This window comes from Cyphomyrmex costatus, unplaced genomic scaffold, assembly GCF_001594065.2.
Source record: "Cyphomyrmex costatus isolate MS0001 unplaced genomic scaffold, Ccosl1.0 scaffold72, whole genome shotgun sequence".
Classification (NCBI taxonomy): domain Eukaryota; kingdom Metazoa; phylum Arthropoda; class Insecta; order Hymenoptera; family Formicidae; genus Cyphomyrmex; species Cyphomyrmex costatus.
Window position 1 is genome coordinate 2,925,513 of NW_017280289.1, and position 16,202 is coordinate 2,941,714.

At 28.9% G+C, this 16,202-nt stretch overlaps 2 protein-coding genes across 2 annotated transcripts in view; both read left to right on the plus strand.

Moving 5' to 3' along the window:
- The first annotated feature begins 1,085 nt into the window (after nt 1-1,085).
- Nucleotides 1,086-10,990, plus strand: LOC108780629 (uncharacterized). The gene is made up of 7 exons (XM_018548396.1): nt 1,086-1,104; nt 1,187-1,281; nt 1,599-1,701; nt 7,630-7,954; nt 9,188-9,421; nt 9,773-10,014; nt 10,764-10,990. Exons 3-7 carry the CDS (start codon nt 1,656-1,658, stop codon nt 10,988-10,990), a joined length of 1,074 nt encoding a protein of 357 aa, XP_018403898.1. The 5' UTR covers nt 1,086-1,104; nt 1,187-1,281; nt 1,599-1,655.
- A 3,792-nt stretch (nt 10,991-14,782) lies between these two features.
- Nucleotides 14,783-16,202, plus strand: part of LOC108780576 (uncharacterized) — a 6,672-nt gene continuing 5,252 nt past the window's right edge. Inside the window, 2 exon segments of the mRNA XM_083287340.1 lie at nt 14,783-15,039; nt 15,386-15,656. Of these exon segments, the coding sequence (XP_083143466.1) occupies nt 14,783-15,039; nt 15,386-15,656 (528 nt within the window).

Genomic DNA, 16,202 nt, shown 5'->3' on the forward strand with positions numbered 1-16,202 from the left:
GTATTAGTAGATAATGCACGATAGTGCATAACAATTGTAGTGTACACAGATTTACTTGTGCTTTTTACTTATTGTTCAAGTGTCATTCGTTCTTCAAGTCATCAACGTGTAGGTTGCGCGCACGTTGATTGTTGTACACGTGACATTTGGAGACAGTTTAAACGCTGATTCCGGCAAGCAACGATTTCTTCAAAGAGGTTTCCTAGGTAAGATATATACTACTTGGTGGTTTGCCACTGTTTTCCGAGAGAAACTGTGACTGTACGAAGATTTTCGATTCTGCATGTTGAAAATCGAACCCGCGCGAGATCTCTATATGTACAGCAGAGTATATAGCAGACCAATGCTAAGTATGTGTGTTTGCGCTTATTTTATTTTACTGTTATATAGCTGCAGCGAAACGTGATATTAATAGTACAGTACTGCAGTATCTATTTTATTTTTAAGTTGATAGGGCGCTCTTTGAACGCAGCTCGTTATTGTCGTGATAGACTACGATGGAGCTTCGTGCTATGCGTAAAAAAATTCCACACGAAAAAGAACGAAGCAAAGTTAGGACTTTCCCTTTTTCCCCAGTCTATGCCAAACGAAGCATGCAGTTGACTCTCACCAGCCTAGACGCAACGTACATTCTCATGAAGCAAAGTCGGTTTTGTCGACCATCTGCCACTGATCAATTTGAAACAGTGACGCGGGCTTTTCCGGTGACAAATAGTATAATTTGCGCGAACGTCGTTAGTGCAGTGAACGCAAGTGCAAACTTGCAATCGTCTTCCCTTCAAAGAATTGAAAGCGACGAAAGTGTCACGGAATTAGGAATAATTCGCGAGTGTGTATCCGGACGACTGTTACATCCGATCAGGAAGATCTTTCGTTTCTCAACGTGAAAGCGACGTGATATCACGCGTCGTTCTTACTTTGCGCATTCAGAAATAGATTTGGACACGCGTTATATAACGTAAAACAAATAATTGCATTTGCACGTCGCGTTATAACGAGTGTGTTAAAGTAAATGATTAGAAAGACACTGTATTGCAGCCTTAATCAATTAACTTTTTCTACAATATTTTATTTTTTCTTATGCACGCCACAAAACTTTCATATGTAACTTTTAGAACTTTAATAAACTGAACTTACGTCACAAATGAATTTTATTATGTAATTTAAAATGTACAAATTATTATAGTTATAAAAGTATAATTGTTGAGATGATATCAGCAATGATTGTTCAGACAACTGGGAAGAGAAAGAAAAAAGGAGGAAAGAGAAAGGAGGAAAGAGGTAATTAATGAAAGGAGAATTCAATCTCTTTTGGAAATAATGGAGAACACATTCCTTTGGCATTGCAAAACTATGAGTTGCTTAAGTAGAAAAGTATCGTTAATGTTATGGAAGGGAAAATGTAAGATGTGGAAGGGGTTCCTTTCTCCAGAAGATGTGCGAAACCAGTTCCTGTAGCAAACTTACAATCAGTGTGGCTAAAACTTTCACAGTATATGCGTCTTGTACTCAGGACTACACCTTAAATATCATTTTGACTAGTTTTGTTCGTCAGTGCTGCAACCATTTCTCTCGAGTCAAACTGCTTGTTCTTACAGGTAGATCATCGTTATCTGTTTATAACGCAGTGATCTGGTGTGGAATGTGGAGATAAAATGACCAGAATGATTAACAATTTTTCGGATAATATTGCCCTGACAGGTTAGTTATTTTGTACGAAAGAGAAATAATTTTCTTTTAATTATTGTAATTATGTAAACGAATTTAGTTTTTTTTAATTAAATTTTTTTATGCACTCTATTATTAATATTATAGTTCTTAACATTAATCAGTTCATTGGTAGACTTAAAATTAATGTTTTTTTTGAACTGGTAAAAGCAAATAATTTCGTATTTTATATGTTTATCTAGAAGCTTTTTTTCAGATTACTAATGATAAATCTTGGATCGAAATTTCAAAATTCAAAATAGTGAATCCAACATGGTAGTTAAAAACATATAATTGTGATACTTTCTTTTCGCTTACATATGAATCATTACTAGTGTACTAATTAACAAAATTTTTCTTTACTGAAAGCTATTTAAGAAAACTGTTAAGTTATTATAAAAGTATTAATTTATATCTTATTATTTGAATTATAATTCTTTTTGTTATATTAAAGTTTGTAAAAATGAAATAAACGATACACAACAAAAATACATTTGATTTTATTTATAAATTAAATAAATACAAACACATTCATTAATTTGGAAGTATTAAAAGTTTTTTTAATATTTTATTATTTTATAAAGTTATAAGATATACAACTTTATTAATTTTATTAATATTTTAACAAACAATACTAAAAAAGTAATTTTTTATTTAATTTGATCTTGCTGCAACATACATTACAATATAATAATAAAAAATACAATAAAATAATAATAAAATAATGAATTGTTTTTTTAAAGTAACTATAATTGTAATAAGTTACTTTTAAAATAAATAAAATACTTTTTCTTGTTCTCTCTATTGATTTTTATTAGTCTTAATTTTATTTATGATTATTACTTTTAAAAAGTAACTTTTCTAATTTTGTATGATATATAATAAGAATATAATATACATATTTGTATTTAAAATTTTGACTATGTACATCTATATATAGTGGAATACATTCATGTAAAAGATAGAAAACTGCAAGACACGCAAAATATATATAGATAAATATAATAAAATATAAATTAAATTAAAGGCCGATATATATATATAATAATAATAAAATATGCAATACTTATGTATGATATACTACCAACTAACAGTATACCATACTTCAAGAATACGTTTAGTGAAGCAATAAAGAATTTCGCAATATTTAGAAATCATATTCATAGTGTCTTAGGCTTTCATACATTGAGGCACACATTATATGACATTTCTATCTGGAAACATATAGATATTATAAGTGAAAGAGGATATTAAATGATGACATACAGCAACAATGTATTTATATATTAATGAAAGTATCTTATCGATAATAATTATGTTCTCAAAATTTTTGTCCAAATGTATTATTTATATTACGCAAAGAAATAATAAGATGATGTAATTTCTTTACGATTTACGATATATATAGAAATATAAAAATATAAGAAGAAAAGGGCTACGAGTCAAATGTCCTCAACGGTTAAGTAAAAAATTTTGTCATTTAATTAAAATTTAAAAGAAAAAACAGTTAGGTGTCATTAGGTTAAATTATACTTAATAATTAACAAACAATGAAAAAATAAAAAACTAAGACAAAGAATAAAAGACTAAACAAATTATATAGAAATTAATTAAATAATATAATCAGATGGTTTCAAAAAATATACATCCTTTTTTAATATATACATACATAGTTATTTATAGAATTTTTCAAATATAATAATTTGGTTGATCAGAGATATATATATATATTACATATACATATATCTATATACCGGGTGGGACAATAACTTTGTCCACGTTGAATATCTCCGCTATTTTTAGAGATATGAAAATATTATAATTACAAAAGTTGTACGTTATTAAGAGGACCATAATATATGCTGGTTATAATTTTTTTAGGTGGAGGCGCTTCGGAGATTTGAAGCTCAACTTCATCTCTTTAAATGGAATTATATGAATTTTTTTTCACTATATGATTCCTCTAATTATTCTGTAAATACATAAAAGTATCAAGGTAGAGATATAAAAAAACCAATAGTTCACGAGTTGTTAAACATTTTATGTCAATATGTACCAAATATCTCGTAAACTATTGGTTTTTTTATATCTCTACCTTGATACTTTTATATACAGAATAATTAGAGGAATCATATAGTAAAAAAAAATTCATATAATTCCATTAAAAAAAATGAAGTTGACCCTTCAAATTGCCCCACCCTACGATGCAATTATTGTAAATAATAATATTAATTGTAAAAGTATAATAATAAGATATATGCAAATATTAAACTTTTCATCAGTAACATAGAAAGTAATAATATTAAGTTATACAATTATAAGTAAAAAAATCTTAATATAATAATAATAAAAATATGCTTGATAATAAGCAGAAATAGTAAATAATGATTTAAACAAATTTTCTTCTTTATATTATTATTTAGCACTAACAAGAAAATAAATAATATGTCTGAAGGAAAAGTGAAGTGATTGTTGTGACCTCGACTTAAATTTGCAACTACTTCTTGCTGTGGTATTTGCCGTATTGCACAACGTTTGAAGTAAGAATTAAAACTGATTAAACAATTTTTTATCATCAAAATTCTATTTTTTAAAACTTTAATAATGACTAATTAATAAGCTCTCTAATTTGTCTAATTAATCTACTAAAGTCTAATATTTTTTAATTAAAACACATTATTTAAGATCAGACGAAATTATTTGAAAGTTACAGGGTACCTTTAATGAATATTATTGTTATTGTATATGTATAAAGCTTATTGTATTTAATTCCATGTTAAAAAAAATTAAAATAATTGGCTTTAAAAATATATCGAGTAAAATACTATATAATATTACGTTATAATCTTTTCATAAATTAATATATTATGCAAATTTAATACTTTACATAATATTTTAAAAGGTTTTTATTTAATTAATGTTAAGATTTTTAATTAAAGTAACAGTTCTTAAATCGCTTCTTAAATAAAATTAACAAATCACAATAGGTAACATCAAAATAATAACATTAAAATAAACAGTGAACAATTAAAAAGTAACTTTCAGTTATCATTTTAAAGTAATTTTGACATCATTATTTGGCATCATAATGACTTGTGTTCTGCTGGAGTTAAATCCTTTAATGTTTCGAATGTTTAGAATAAAAAAAGCACATTTTTTTAGAAATATCGCATCTTTTTTTAGAAAAAATATACTTTTATGCTATAATTAATTAATGATCTACTAATTATCTAGATTATTATTATCTACAACTGTAAACCGTTCGTCATTATATTATATAACGATCCCTATTATTTCCTAAATATTTTTATCTTTGTTAGTTATTATATCCAAACTGATTGCACTCTATTATGTGTATGGGTCCTTGCGCTCTTTCTTTTTAAAAACTGCACTAGTCAATTTTTTAATATCAGAACATGTCGTGTTATTGACATTATTTCAAAAATTTTACCGCTTTTATTTATACAAAAATCTCTCTGTCAATTCAATCTTCTTAAAATTCAGTCCTTATCAGCTGCTCGTAGAGAACAAACTTAATTTGTTTTTGAATCTTTGTCTTTATCAACATGCCTGTATACTGTTTTAATAAAATTAATAACAAATAAAAAATGCGTTTTAGCTATATTAATCAACTAATCCAAATATGTTAAAGATTTATAAAGATTTATTATAAAATATATATATATTTCATATATTATTTATATTTCATACATATGTGTGTGTATGAAAATACATATTGGACATTTCAAGGGTTATTCTACTTTGGCGACTTGTTTTCAAGACGATCTTTGGGAATTAAATTTGTTAAAATGGTTAAATTTATACAGCTAATGTTACATATTTAATATTTTACATTTATCTATACTTCAAGTATTACGTCAAATTTTTACAAAACGTTCTATTGTTAATTGTAAAAGATATAAATAAATATATAGATCATGCTCGAAAAATTTACTTTCGTCGGACGTAATGATTGCTCCTCGTCATCTGAAACGAACAAATTCTTTTTCGTTTTATTCTTTACAAATGTAGTTATCGTTCGGTCTACTAATAAATAATTAGAACAAAAGTTGATAAAATGACGGCACTTGAAAAAAAAACATTTCAATTTTTATTTTAAAAATATTCACTTTTCTCGATCCGGAAAAATACGTGGGCAACTTGAAAAGTTTCTTAATTCAGAAAAAATACAACATTTTTTCGGAGAAGTTTTATTTTATTTTTCAATATAACCTCCTTTTAATTTAATACACTTAGTCCTACGGTGCTCCAATTTTTTCAAGCAGTCAAAAAAGTACGATGGCTGAAACTCTGCAAAATAAACGTTCGTGGCGGCGGTATAACTTTCTCATTCGACGCGAATTTCTTTCCTCCGAGCCAAAGGTTTGGAAACGAACAGAAGTCGCATGGGGCTAAATCTGGAAAGTATGGTGGATGAGACAGCAATTCGTATCGTAATTCGATCGATTTTGTGGCAATTGCAGATGAATGGAACGGTGCGTTGTCGTGATGAAACAACACTTTTTTTTGGCCAAATAAGGGCGTTTTTCCTTCAATTTTTTGTCGAAACGGCTCAGCAAGTCGGCGTAGTATTTCCCGTAATTGTTTTTCTCTTTTCTAAGTAATCGATGTGGATGATGCCTTTAGAATCCCAAAAAATGGTGGTCATGACCTTTCCAGCCGATGGAACTTACTTGGGCTTTCTTCGGGATCGGTTCACCAGACGAAGTCTATTCCTTCGATTGTTGTTTTGTGTCGGGTGTGTAATGTCCCTGCAAAAAGTCAATCATAATTAAAGACAATATATCGTGAAATGATTATTGCAACGATACAATATTCTTCATTTAATTCGCTTCTCACGTATTCTCACGTACGTAATGTGCATCAATAATGTTTTGTATGTTTTGTATCTTTGATCGAATACACTGCGATCTCAGTCTTTTAAACAATTTTCGCAATCTATTTATTTATCTTGCTTTATATTCTACATATACGAATGGTATAATATTATTAATATTAAATTTTTTTTTTAATTATTAGTATAAGAGACAATTACAACTATAAACTCGTTAATTATTTTTATCTGATCGATAGATCGATTCGCTCATATAATTTTCAATTATTACATGGACGTTTCCTTAATATAAATTATGTAGGACATATATTATATGAAATTGTTAAAATTCACGAAATTTTCTAAATTCCATTCACGTGCACACGCACAGATGTTAACGTTGATTTCGGCATTTATACATGCGAAACATGTACAATCGGTTCTTACGATCGCTCGCACGACAGCATTACATGTGTCTTCTTGTTCTGTGAAGCATGGTTTTGGAAATTCCCAATTGTGCTGCACAATGGGTGATTTGAGCAAAGATTTCTTTTAATGCATCACTTTAGCTGAAAAAATATAGAATTGACGATGAAGAAAAATTAACATAAGAATTTGAAGCAACGAAATACAATTTTAATGTTTAAGAAGAGAATACTTTAAAAATATTCTTTTCAAACATTCTTTAAGAAATAGTATACATACTCTAAATTAATAATAATAATCTAAATAGTTTCTATCTACAAAAGAGAATATATTAAATTAAAAATATAAATGTTAAGGTTGTAACATGTAAAATAAACAATTTGAGTTTATCAGATATAAACATTATATTATACATTGCATAAATAAATACCGATAAGAATAAGCCATTTACAGTCAAGCTGGATCTTGGATGCTTATTCTAATATAAATTCACACGAAATTATATTAGAAGTATCCAACTTGACCGTAAATGGCTTATTCTCATCGGTATTTAGTTTAAAAATTCTCACGGTTCAAATGAGATTTGATATTACATAAATAAAATTTTGAAAATCAATTTTCCCAAATTGTTAGCACTTTCATTAAAAAATTCGAATTTTCAGATGAAGTGGAAAAACGACTGCAAATTATTCTCAACGAAGGCTCTAAAAGTTTAGTGGACTTCAACAATATGAAATCAGAAATACCGCCCTTCTATGACGAGAAGAAGTTTCGGTTGGGGCAGCAAGCGTTTCATAATAATATATTCTCCATGATGATTGCGAAACTTTCCGGTCTTGTCTCTCTTCTTGCTATTTCGACCATATTGGATGTAGTTATGTTTACCAAAAAAAGCGGTACTACCTGTCTGGCATTTCGCAGATATGCAGAAACGGTCCTTCATACATGTGTGTGGCATGAAGAGGATCCCAACGGCATACCTAATAAGTAAGATTCAAATAGAAGGAAATAAAAATATTGTTATATTTAAAAAATACTGTGAAAGAGGCATAAGATATATCTTGCAATTCCTACAAATAATCTTGTACTCAACATTTCTCTTCGACATATCCGGAAGTGGATTTTTCTTAAATAATTTTAAACTTAAATAATTTTTCTCAGTTTAAAATAATTAGTGAGAAGGCTCTATATGTATAAAACAATACAAAACTAAGAAGGGCAAAGAGCCAAATAAATCTATAGAAAATATCAAATATATAAAATTTAATAAAACACTTTAAAATTACAAAAAGAACAAACGTTTCGAACCCAATTGGTTCATTATCAATGTTACAAATAATAAAGTTGAAATAAAAAATAAACGCATTCTTCTTCCATTAAAAATGATCCTTCGATATAACAATTACAGAATTAAGATAAAAACGCATTCTTCATATAAATCAGTATAGAAAGAGTCAGATGTTGAAACAAACATAAATTGATCCTTATCAAAATACATAAGAAGCAAAAAGTCCATAATTAAAATCGAAGTCATTAGATATAAAATATATTTGAAAAACTGTAAGTCATTTTGCGGTATATTGTCACTATGAAGTCAGAACAGATAATGACTATTATTTTTTATTTCAACTTTATTATTTGTAACATTGATAATGAACCAATTGGGTTCGAAACGTTTGTTCTTTTTGTAATTTTAAAGTGTTTTATTAAATTTTATATATTTGATATTTTCTATAGATTTATTTGGCTCTTTGCCCTTCTTAGTTTTGTATTATTTTCTCAGTTTATTTAGACTAAAAACTTTTGCGCGTATTTTATAATCTTATTGAATTTATCGCAATAGACTCGAACATTTAGCATAAGAAAGAATATAAACAAATTTATGCAACTGATTAGCATCTGATTCAGCGTCTGAATAAGCAAATTAAAATACCGTTAAAATCGATTATGGAATGTTCTCGTTCAAAACATCAGCTTTCATTAGTTTAAATACTCACGATCCTCTAAGATTTAATGTTGCAAATTGAAATATGTTAATGTAAATAATATTATATGAGTTAAATAAATAATTCTTAATATTAATTAATATATATATATATATAACAATATTAACATACAAATTTTTGTTCCGCGTTAGAACATAATACAAAAAATGTACTTTTTATTTTCACAGCGTACATATCATGTACAGTTATTATTATACATATATAACAATTTTAGATTCTTAGAATCCTTAAAAATCGTACGTCGGAAACACTGTATTGCATTCAAAAGAAGCACCGAAGCTGGTATTCATAAGCCAACGCAATTAGACATGGCACTCGCTCAATTCGGCTTTGTTGGCTACATTATCATATGCGAGAAATATCTAGGAATAAATGCCACTCATGAGGACATGGAAGGTGTAGTCCATATCTGGAGGGTCATTGGTAGTATGCTTGGGATGGACGATAAGTTTGTACCTATATCATATTTTTTATTGCATGTACTAGGATAATGAAAACGTAAACAATGGTAGATTATTAATCGATATTTTAACAAATAATAACAGAAATGGCAATAAGAGCCAAAAAGGTTGTTAGTGCGCAAATATTATAATTATACATATATGTATCTGTAATGTTAACAACCGTTTAAATTTAACTCTTATTGGCATTTATTATTATTATTTGTTTCATCTGAGCCTATAATATTAAAGTTCAGTTCTGTTTAAATATTTTAGTGAAATTGTTTATTAAGGACGTAATTAAATTCGTGATTAAATATGTACTCAAATTCATTTATGTAATTTAAGAAAATTTGTAGATTCAATCTCTGCACGGGTACTGTCGAAGAAACTCGCGCTCTTTGTCACAGGCTATTAGAAGAGGTTTTCATTCCTTGCCTAGCAAATAGAAATAAGAATGAGCATTTCAATGAGATGGGTACTATACTGCTGGAGAGTCTCTGGCCGATCAACTTTAATATTGAGCCACTAGCATTCACTGCCTTCACACTTTATTTGGCTTCTTCGAATGCACGTAACAATAATCATTCCATCGAAATAGGTAATTCAATATGAATAAACTTTACAAAGCTGATAAAAATTAAAAATAACAATATATATGTATATGAGTAGTAAAAACGTAAATTTTTATCACAGTTAGGTATATTCTTTTTGGTTACACATATTTTTTTTTTGGTCAGTATATAGTTCAAGCAAACTGTATTAATTTTAAATATAAGAGACTATACATGTACATATCATTTACATACAATAAATAATATGTAGGGTGCGTTCTGTTTCATGCATGATGCGCATAATGTATCGTTTATCTTTGTTTCCCACCAAATGTCAAACGAGGACAATTGATGCATTATGCGCATCATGCGCGAAACGGAACGCAGATAAAAAGATGATAATGGGAATCTTGTAGGTATAATGGTATTATTCACAATATGATCCTAATATGCCAAGTCTCATAATGACATTTGTTACAACGCATTTTTTATTTTCAAGTATTTTGAAACATTTAGAACGTTATATCTTCTTCCTAATTTTTCTTAAAGTTATTTTTTCTTGAGTGTATTATTACATGAATATATATAATATATGTGTATATTTGAGTGTTTCGTTCATTTTTATGCAAAGTGAAACAATAACATGACCTTTTGCTAATATCAAAATTTTAGATGTACGAAAATATAATAGTTGTAAGAATCAAAACATGATATAGAATAAATTGGGGAACCGAGATTAAAGTTAATCTACATTAGTAGAGAAACAGGTAAATCATTTATAATTTTATGTTTCCAGATACTTCATCTATGCCTTTTTATAGCTGGTGCCTGTTCAACGTGCAACATTTTGTGTTGAAATACTTACTGCGATCTGATGCTTGGTGGTCTTCATTTTTTCGCTCAATTTTTAATGGTTTAATGCGTTTGTCGATTTTTTCTATAAGAAACTTTTCCATTTTTGCTTACTGGAAATTCGGAAAAGACTATTCAAAAGTCAATATATTTAATTATCGCTTTGATTGAGAATTTAATCGAAGTAACACACATATCGTAAACTATGATAAATTTTAATTTAAAAAATCTGTATAAATTATGCATGCATAAGTAATTCATTATTATAGGCCTTTTACAACAAGCCGTAGTTAAAAACTGTGATTGGTCCATTTCTAGCTTCTGATTTCTAATTTATGACCTATATGGCTTATTGTAGAAAACCTATTACATGTGTCTATACCAAATATTAATTTGTCGCAAAGTGATAAATATTCCAACAAAGAAGGAGATAAAAAAAGACGAAATAATATGCATGTAGTTATGCTAAGTAAAAATTGTTAATTTTTGAAAAAAAATAAACAATATTTTATTTCGCGACTTTATAAAATACGCATAGATGTGGCGCTCATCAACTAGTGTGTGTAAATTATAATAATTATAGCTACTACGATGTTACTATGTTAATTACAATTTATTATTCTATTAGAGCTCTGAATCTTTAATTTGAAAGTGAAAGATATATTCAAAATAATACTTAATAAATTGTTGTTAGTAATGCTAGGATGATTTCTAGATAATATAATAAATAAGGAACTTAATAAAATTTAAATTTTCGAGTATTAGTATAAGATGTGGGTAACGAAATCTTGTACTACAACACCTATTATAATAATAATAGTTTTATCAGGCTCTTTTTTATAAATTAAGGTATACAATGTTACTGGCACTTTTGCACGCCACACTGTAAGTATATGTATACATATAGCGTTTAAGAACGTTGTATAATAAAAGTAATTATAATAAAACTTGTGTAATTACAGTAATTATAATAATTACAGTAGTAATAGTATAATTATAGAAATTAGTTTTGAGCTATTTTTAAAGCTTTTAACCTAAATGTAGAAGATATAGGGGAAGCCCGGGCAAAATGGATGCCCTAGGCAAACCGAATACTTTTTATTTTCGCTTATCTATCAGAAATGGTGCTATGAATCTCTAGCTGTTGCAGGAATAACCGGCCGGCGACGCTATGAAAATACAAAACGCAACATGATTGCGATTGTTTACGTTTTATATACAAATATACGAAATTGTGTGTTTTCTTACGATTTTCGATTAGGTACATAGCGTAATTATTAGCAATAATTGTTTCTTAACCAGTGTAAATAAATTTTTATAAGAATTCTCTGTCTTTGAACGTGCATTAGAGGTTAAAATTTTTCACTTGTTGCTAAAACTTATTATAATTTTTTCTAATTTGCGGCAAGTAGGTTCTTTAGGCAAAGTGAGTGGGGGCAAAACGAATAGCACATCATCACTGCTGGACCTAGCTGTAGTGATGTAAACAGAAAGCGAGTTAAAAAAGAAAAGTCTGTTAATGATTAAGAGAACGTACGTTACTTCTGTTTGGTGTGTTCTCAAGAATACATCGATCCAACCATCCGAAGACTGGATCCAGTGCAATCAGTGCACTAAATGGGCTCATGAAGGCTGCACAACATATAGAGGATTTGGCAGCTACTTTTGTGACGATTGCCAATGTTAATTTTGATATTTTTTTATTATATTCTCATTATTCGAGTAATATTCGCTTTACCCAGGGGGGTTGGGTAAAGCGGATGATTTTTCTTTTCTTACATTTTTATTTAAAATACATATAAATGTTCAAGTTTTTCACATTTTATTTAATTTTATTTTAAAGTTTATTCTATAATGAAACTTTAAGAATAAAATAAAGTTTCTGATCTTAATTTTAACTATGTCATTTTTCTTCCCAAACCTTAACATATCCACAGTGCCCAGGCTTCCCCTATGTGAATTCGAGAAACGTTTTACGTTCTTATTATTGATAAGTTTACTTGGGCTTCCAAAATTATACTATATGAGTATACCATGTTACTTAATAGATATTTTATTTATTGCGTACATGTACCTTAACTGTAAACGGAACAATAAATGAATTAATATTTAATTATAATATTCACATTTTGTGCATCTTTTTAAATATTTAATACTTTAAAAATAAAAATCTCTTAGTATCGACCTAGCGATAATAGTGCGCATGTCATCACCTTAATAGACGCGCATATACGTGATCTTCACGTCATACATGTTATACATATATTTTACACGAATATAATCGTAACCAAAATCGTATATGAATTCGGTTTGAAAATTCAAGAAATTATTTTATTTTAGTGCACGATGCTTATCGGTAAGTCTTTATCTGAATGTTCTTGATATGAAGCATTAATGATCAATTATCTTAAATAATCTCATAATTTATCTTGACTTTCAATCATTACAATAATTATTCAATTGATGTTGTTCAACATAAAACGTTAATAAAGTATTAAAATGTGATATTAAGCAAGACATCATAATTGAGTCTAAAAAAATTTGTGCACAATTCTATAGACATATCATACTTCAATCTATTTTTTTTATATTAAATAAAAAATTAATTTTTAAAATGGTATAATCTTTGTATAATTGATATAATAAAAGGAGAATGATATTCCAGATAGCGCGCACAATATTTATAAGATTTACTTTAAATATTTTGTAAATATTTTTGTGGTATTAGATTGCACACATTATAAACATTTATTACAAATATTATGATATATTTATTATAAATGTAATAGGCCTCCTATACAATAAACCATAAGTTATAAATCAGAAGTAAGAAATTAAAAATTGACGACTGTGATTGGTCCATTTCTAGCTTATGACTTATAATTTATGACTTATGGCTTATTGTAGAAGGCCTATTATAGTAAACGCTATAAAAATACTTGATGAAAGACATTCTAATCCAGGTAAAAAATACTTATTAGAAATATTTATTTGTATTTATCATAAATATTTTGTGATGTCTAGGATTATTTTATATAATATTAAAAAAAAGAATACAATTTTTCGCGATCGTTCGAGGATCGTTTTATTTCTATATTTTATTTTTCTCCCCCTTTGTATATTATGTTAAATCATTGCTTTTTAAATTACTAATAAATATTTATTAATTCATAATTAAATATACGAGTGGAGGCTTATTAAAAATGAAAATGTCTAGTAATAAGCAGTTTTTCATGACAATATTTTGAGATAAATGTATATATAAATTGTACAATAAATTGTTGTAATGACTTTAGGATACGCGTATATGATATATAATACATGCAAACGCGACCTATTTGCACGCCACATCAATTACAGTCCCGTCGCGCGTAATTGTATCTCGTCAAAACAATTTTTTTCTTTACCTCTTCCGGTATGTGCAACAATGATGAGTAATAAACGGTGCACACATGTGGCAGTTGCGTCCATGAGAATTCGACATTGCGAAATAATGTCATGTACAAAAGTATTATAGCATGAACTAGTGACAAGCAGTAGAACAAAGAACGTTACTTCGTAATTGTTAAGTTAAACAATTATTACTATTTATATATTCGCGCACAAAAGTCTTGTTTCTTACAATTAAATATACGTACAAAACTACGTTACACGAAGTTGCAGACTTTACAACAATGTATACACAAGATTACATTTAGTGCTGTAAATTTCTCAAAATGTATTCTCTTAGTTAACTTAATCCAATAAGAATTAACTTACAAATCATTTCATCAATACAGTGATAATTCACGCTAAACGTATATATTTAATTATGCGATCACAGGTTAACAATATTCCATTAAAATTTTTAGGTACGTTCCGTAGCTATTATTTTACACGCGAGATACTCGGAGGGAGAACGAATAATATAACAAAACGGCATTATCCATAAAATAAAAAAAAAAAATAGGCCGCGACTATTGAATGACAGAAAACGGTCGCAACTTGGTTTACCGCAAAAGAGTACGTTGCACCTGCGAATGGGAGGTGAAGTTCGGTTACGGCGTAGCTTTCACGCTAGCCGTCTTCGAGGCGAAGCGCCTCCTCGTGATCGCCTTGGAGATATTTGCGGAATGGCAGGTGATCCGTATCGCAGGTGGCTTCCAGCCGGTTGTCCTTACCTTGGCGGACGTGGCTTTGGGTTTGCCGTGCGCCCTTATCACCGTACGCGCTATACGCAGGTAAATGTTCGTCTACGAAACGCAAGGACGAACGAGTAAGTGAGACGTGCACACTTGAAGATATAACATTTATTAATATTGTAATTAAAAAAATCTCTACGCGATATCTGACATATAATTATTTTTCCAATTGATCTTTTTTCGATAAGTAAGTTAAAGTACGTAAAAAGACAGGTTACGATTAAAATATAAATATCCTCGACCTATATTGAACATGAATCAATCAGGAAAACATTACGTATAATAAGTTTGTTAATTATTACATTATTGATTGCATTACAAAGTATATACGTTACTGCATATTAAATTTTTTGTGCAACTTGTAATAATGGATGCATTCTTGCAGGCGCAAATCGAATCTTTATTCAAAGATTAGGCAGGTGCTGAAGTATATTCTGATAATGATAATTACATGTATTGTTATGAATATAGCAACATTAGCTCTGATAGGATATCGCATTAGCGTAAGACAAGAAACTTTAATCGATATTTTCAACGCTTCCATGCATCTGTATGCCACTGCTGCGTCACATAAATACGCGATCGACGAGATCCAATTTGTGTTGCAATGCTGCGGTCACTCCTCTTATACTGATTGGTTTCTCTTTGACTGGCAGGTAATTTTCCAATATTACACATCGGCCTCGTTTGCAGATATCGAAAACATTCGAGAAGATTCGTCGATTAATAACAAATAAACAGACTGCTTTTATTAATTCGTCGAACGGAGATGAATAAACGGTCTGTTTTTTTTATCAAGCGACGCGGTAGCGTCGCGACGCCAAGTGCATAAAATAAAAATATAACCGTTTGACATGATGACATGATACTTGATGCGTGTATATGTTCATGTCGATGTCAAATTCACGACGCTACCACTAGCTTTATCTCGAGTTTTCACATCTTGAAACTTTAGATTAAAATTACTCAGAATTTAAAAGCACAATCAAAAATCTAAAAACACTTTTATTATATAATGTCATCGGTATCTTTCGATTGCGACCAGTCCGAATAAAATTGGTGCAGCCGATACCGAGATCTAGAGACCGAGTCCCGAAAAGGGTACGTTTCAGTTATGTTCAGACGTACGTGTGACACATACATGTATTTTTCAATCGTACGTGTAACACATACATGTAAAGCGTTTTGTCCATTAGGCTGCT

Bases quoted from the DNA above. Each gene is read 5' to 3' on its own strand.
- LOC108780629 (XM_018548396.1), top strand. From the start codon at position 1,656: ATGACCAGAATGATTAACAATTTTTCGGATAATATTGCCCTGACAG. The intron at 9,422-9,772 runs GTTTGTACCTAT...GAAAATTTGTAG, and splicing joins ATGCTTGGGATGGACGATAA to ATTCAATCTCTGCACGGGTA. The intron at 10,015-10,763 runs GTAATTCAATAT...TTATGTTTCCAG, and splicing joins TAATCATTCCATCGAAATAG to ATACTTCATCTATGCCTTTT.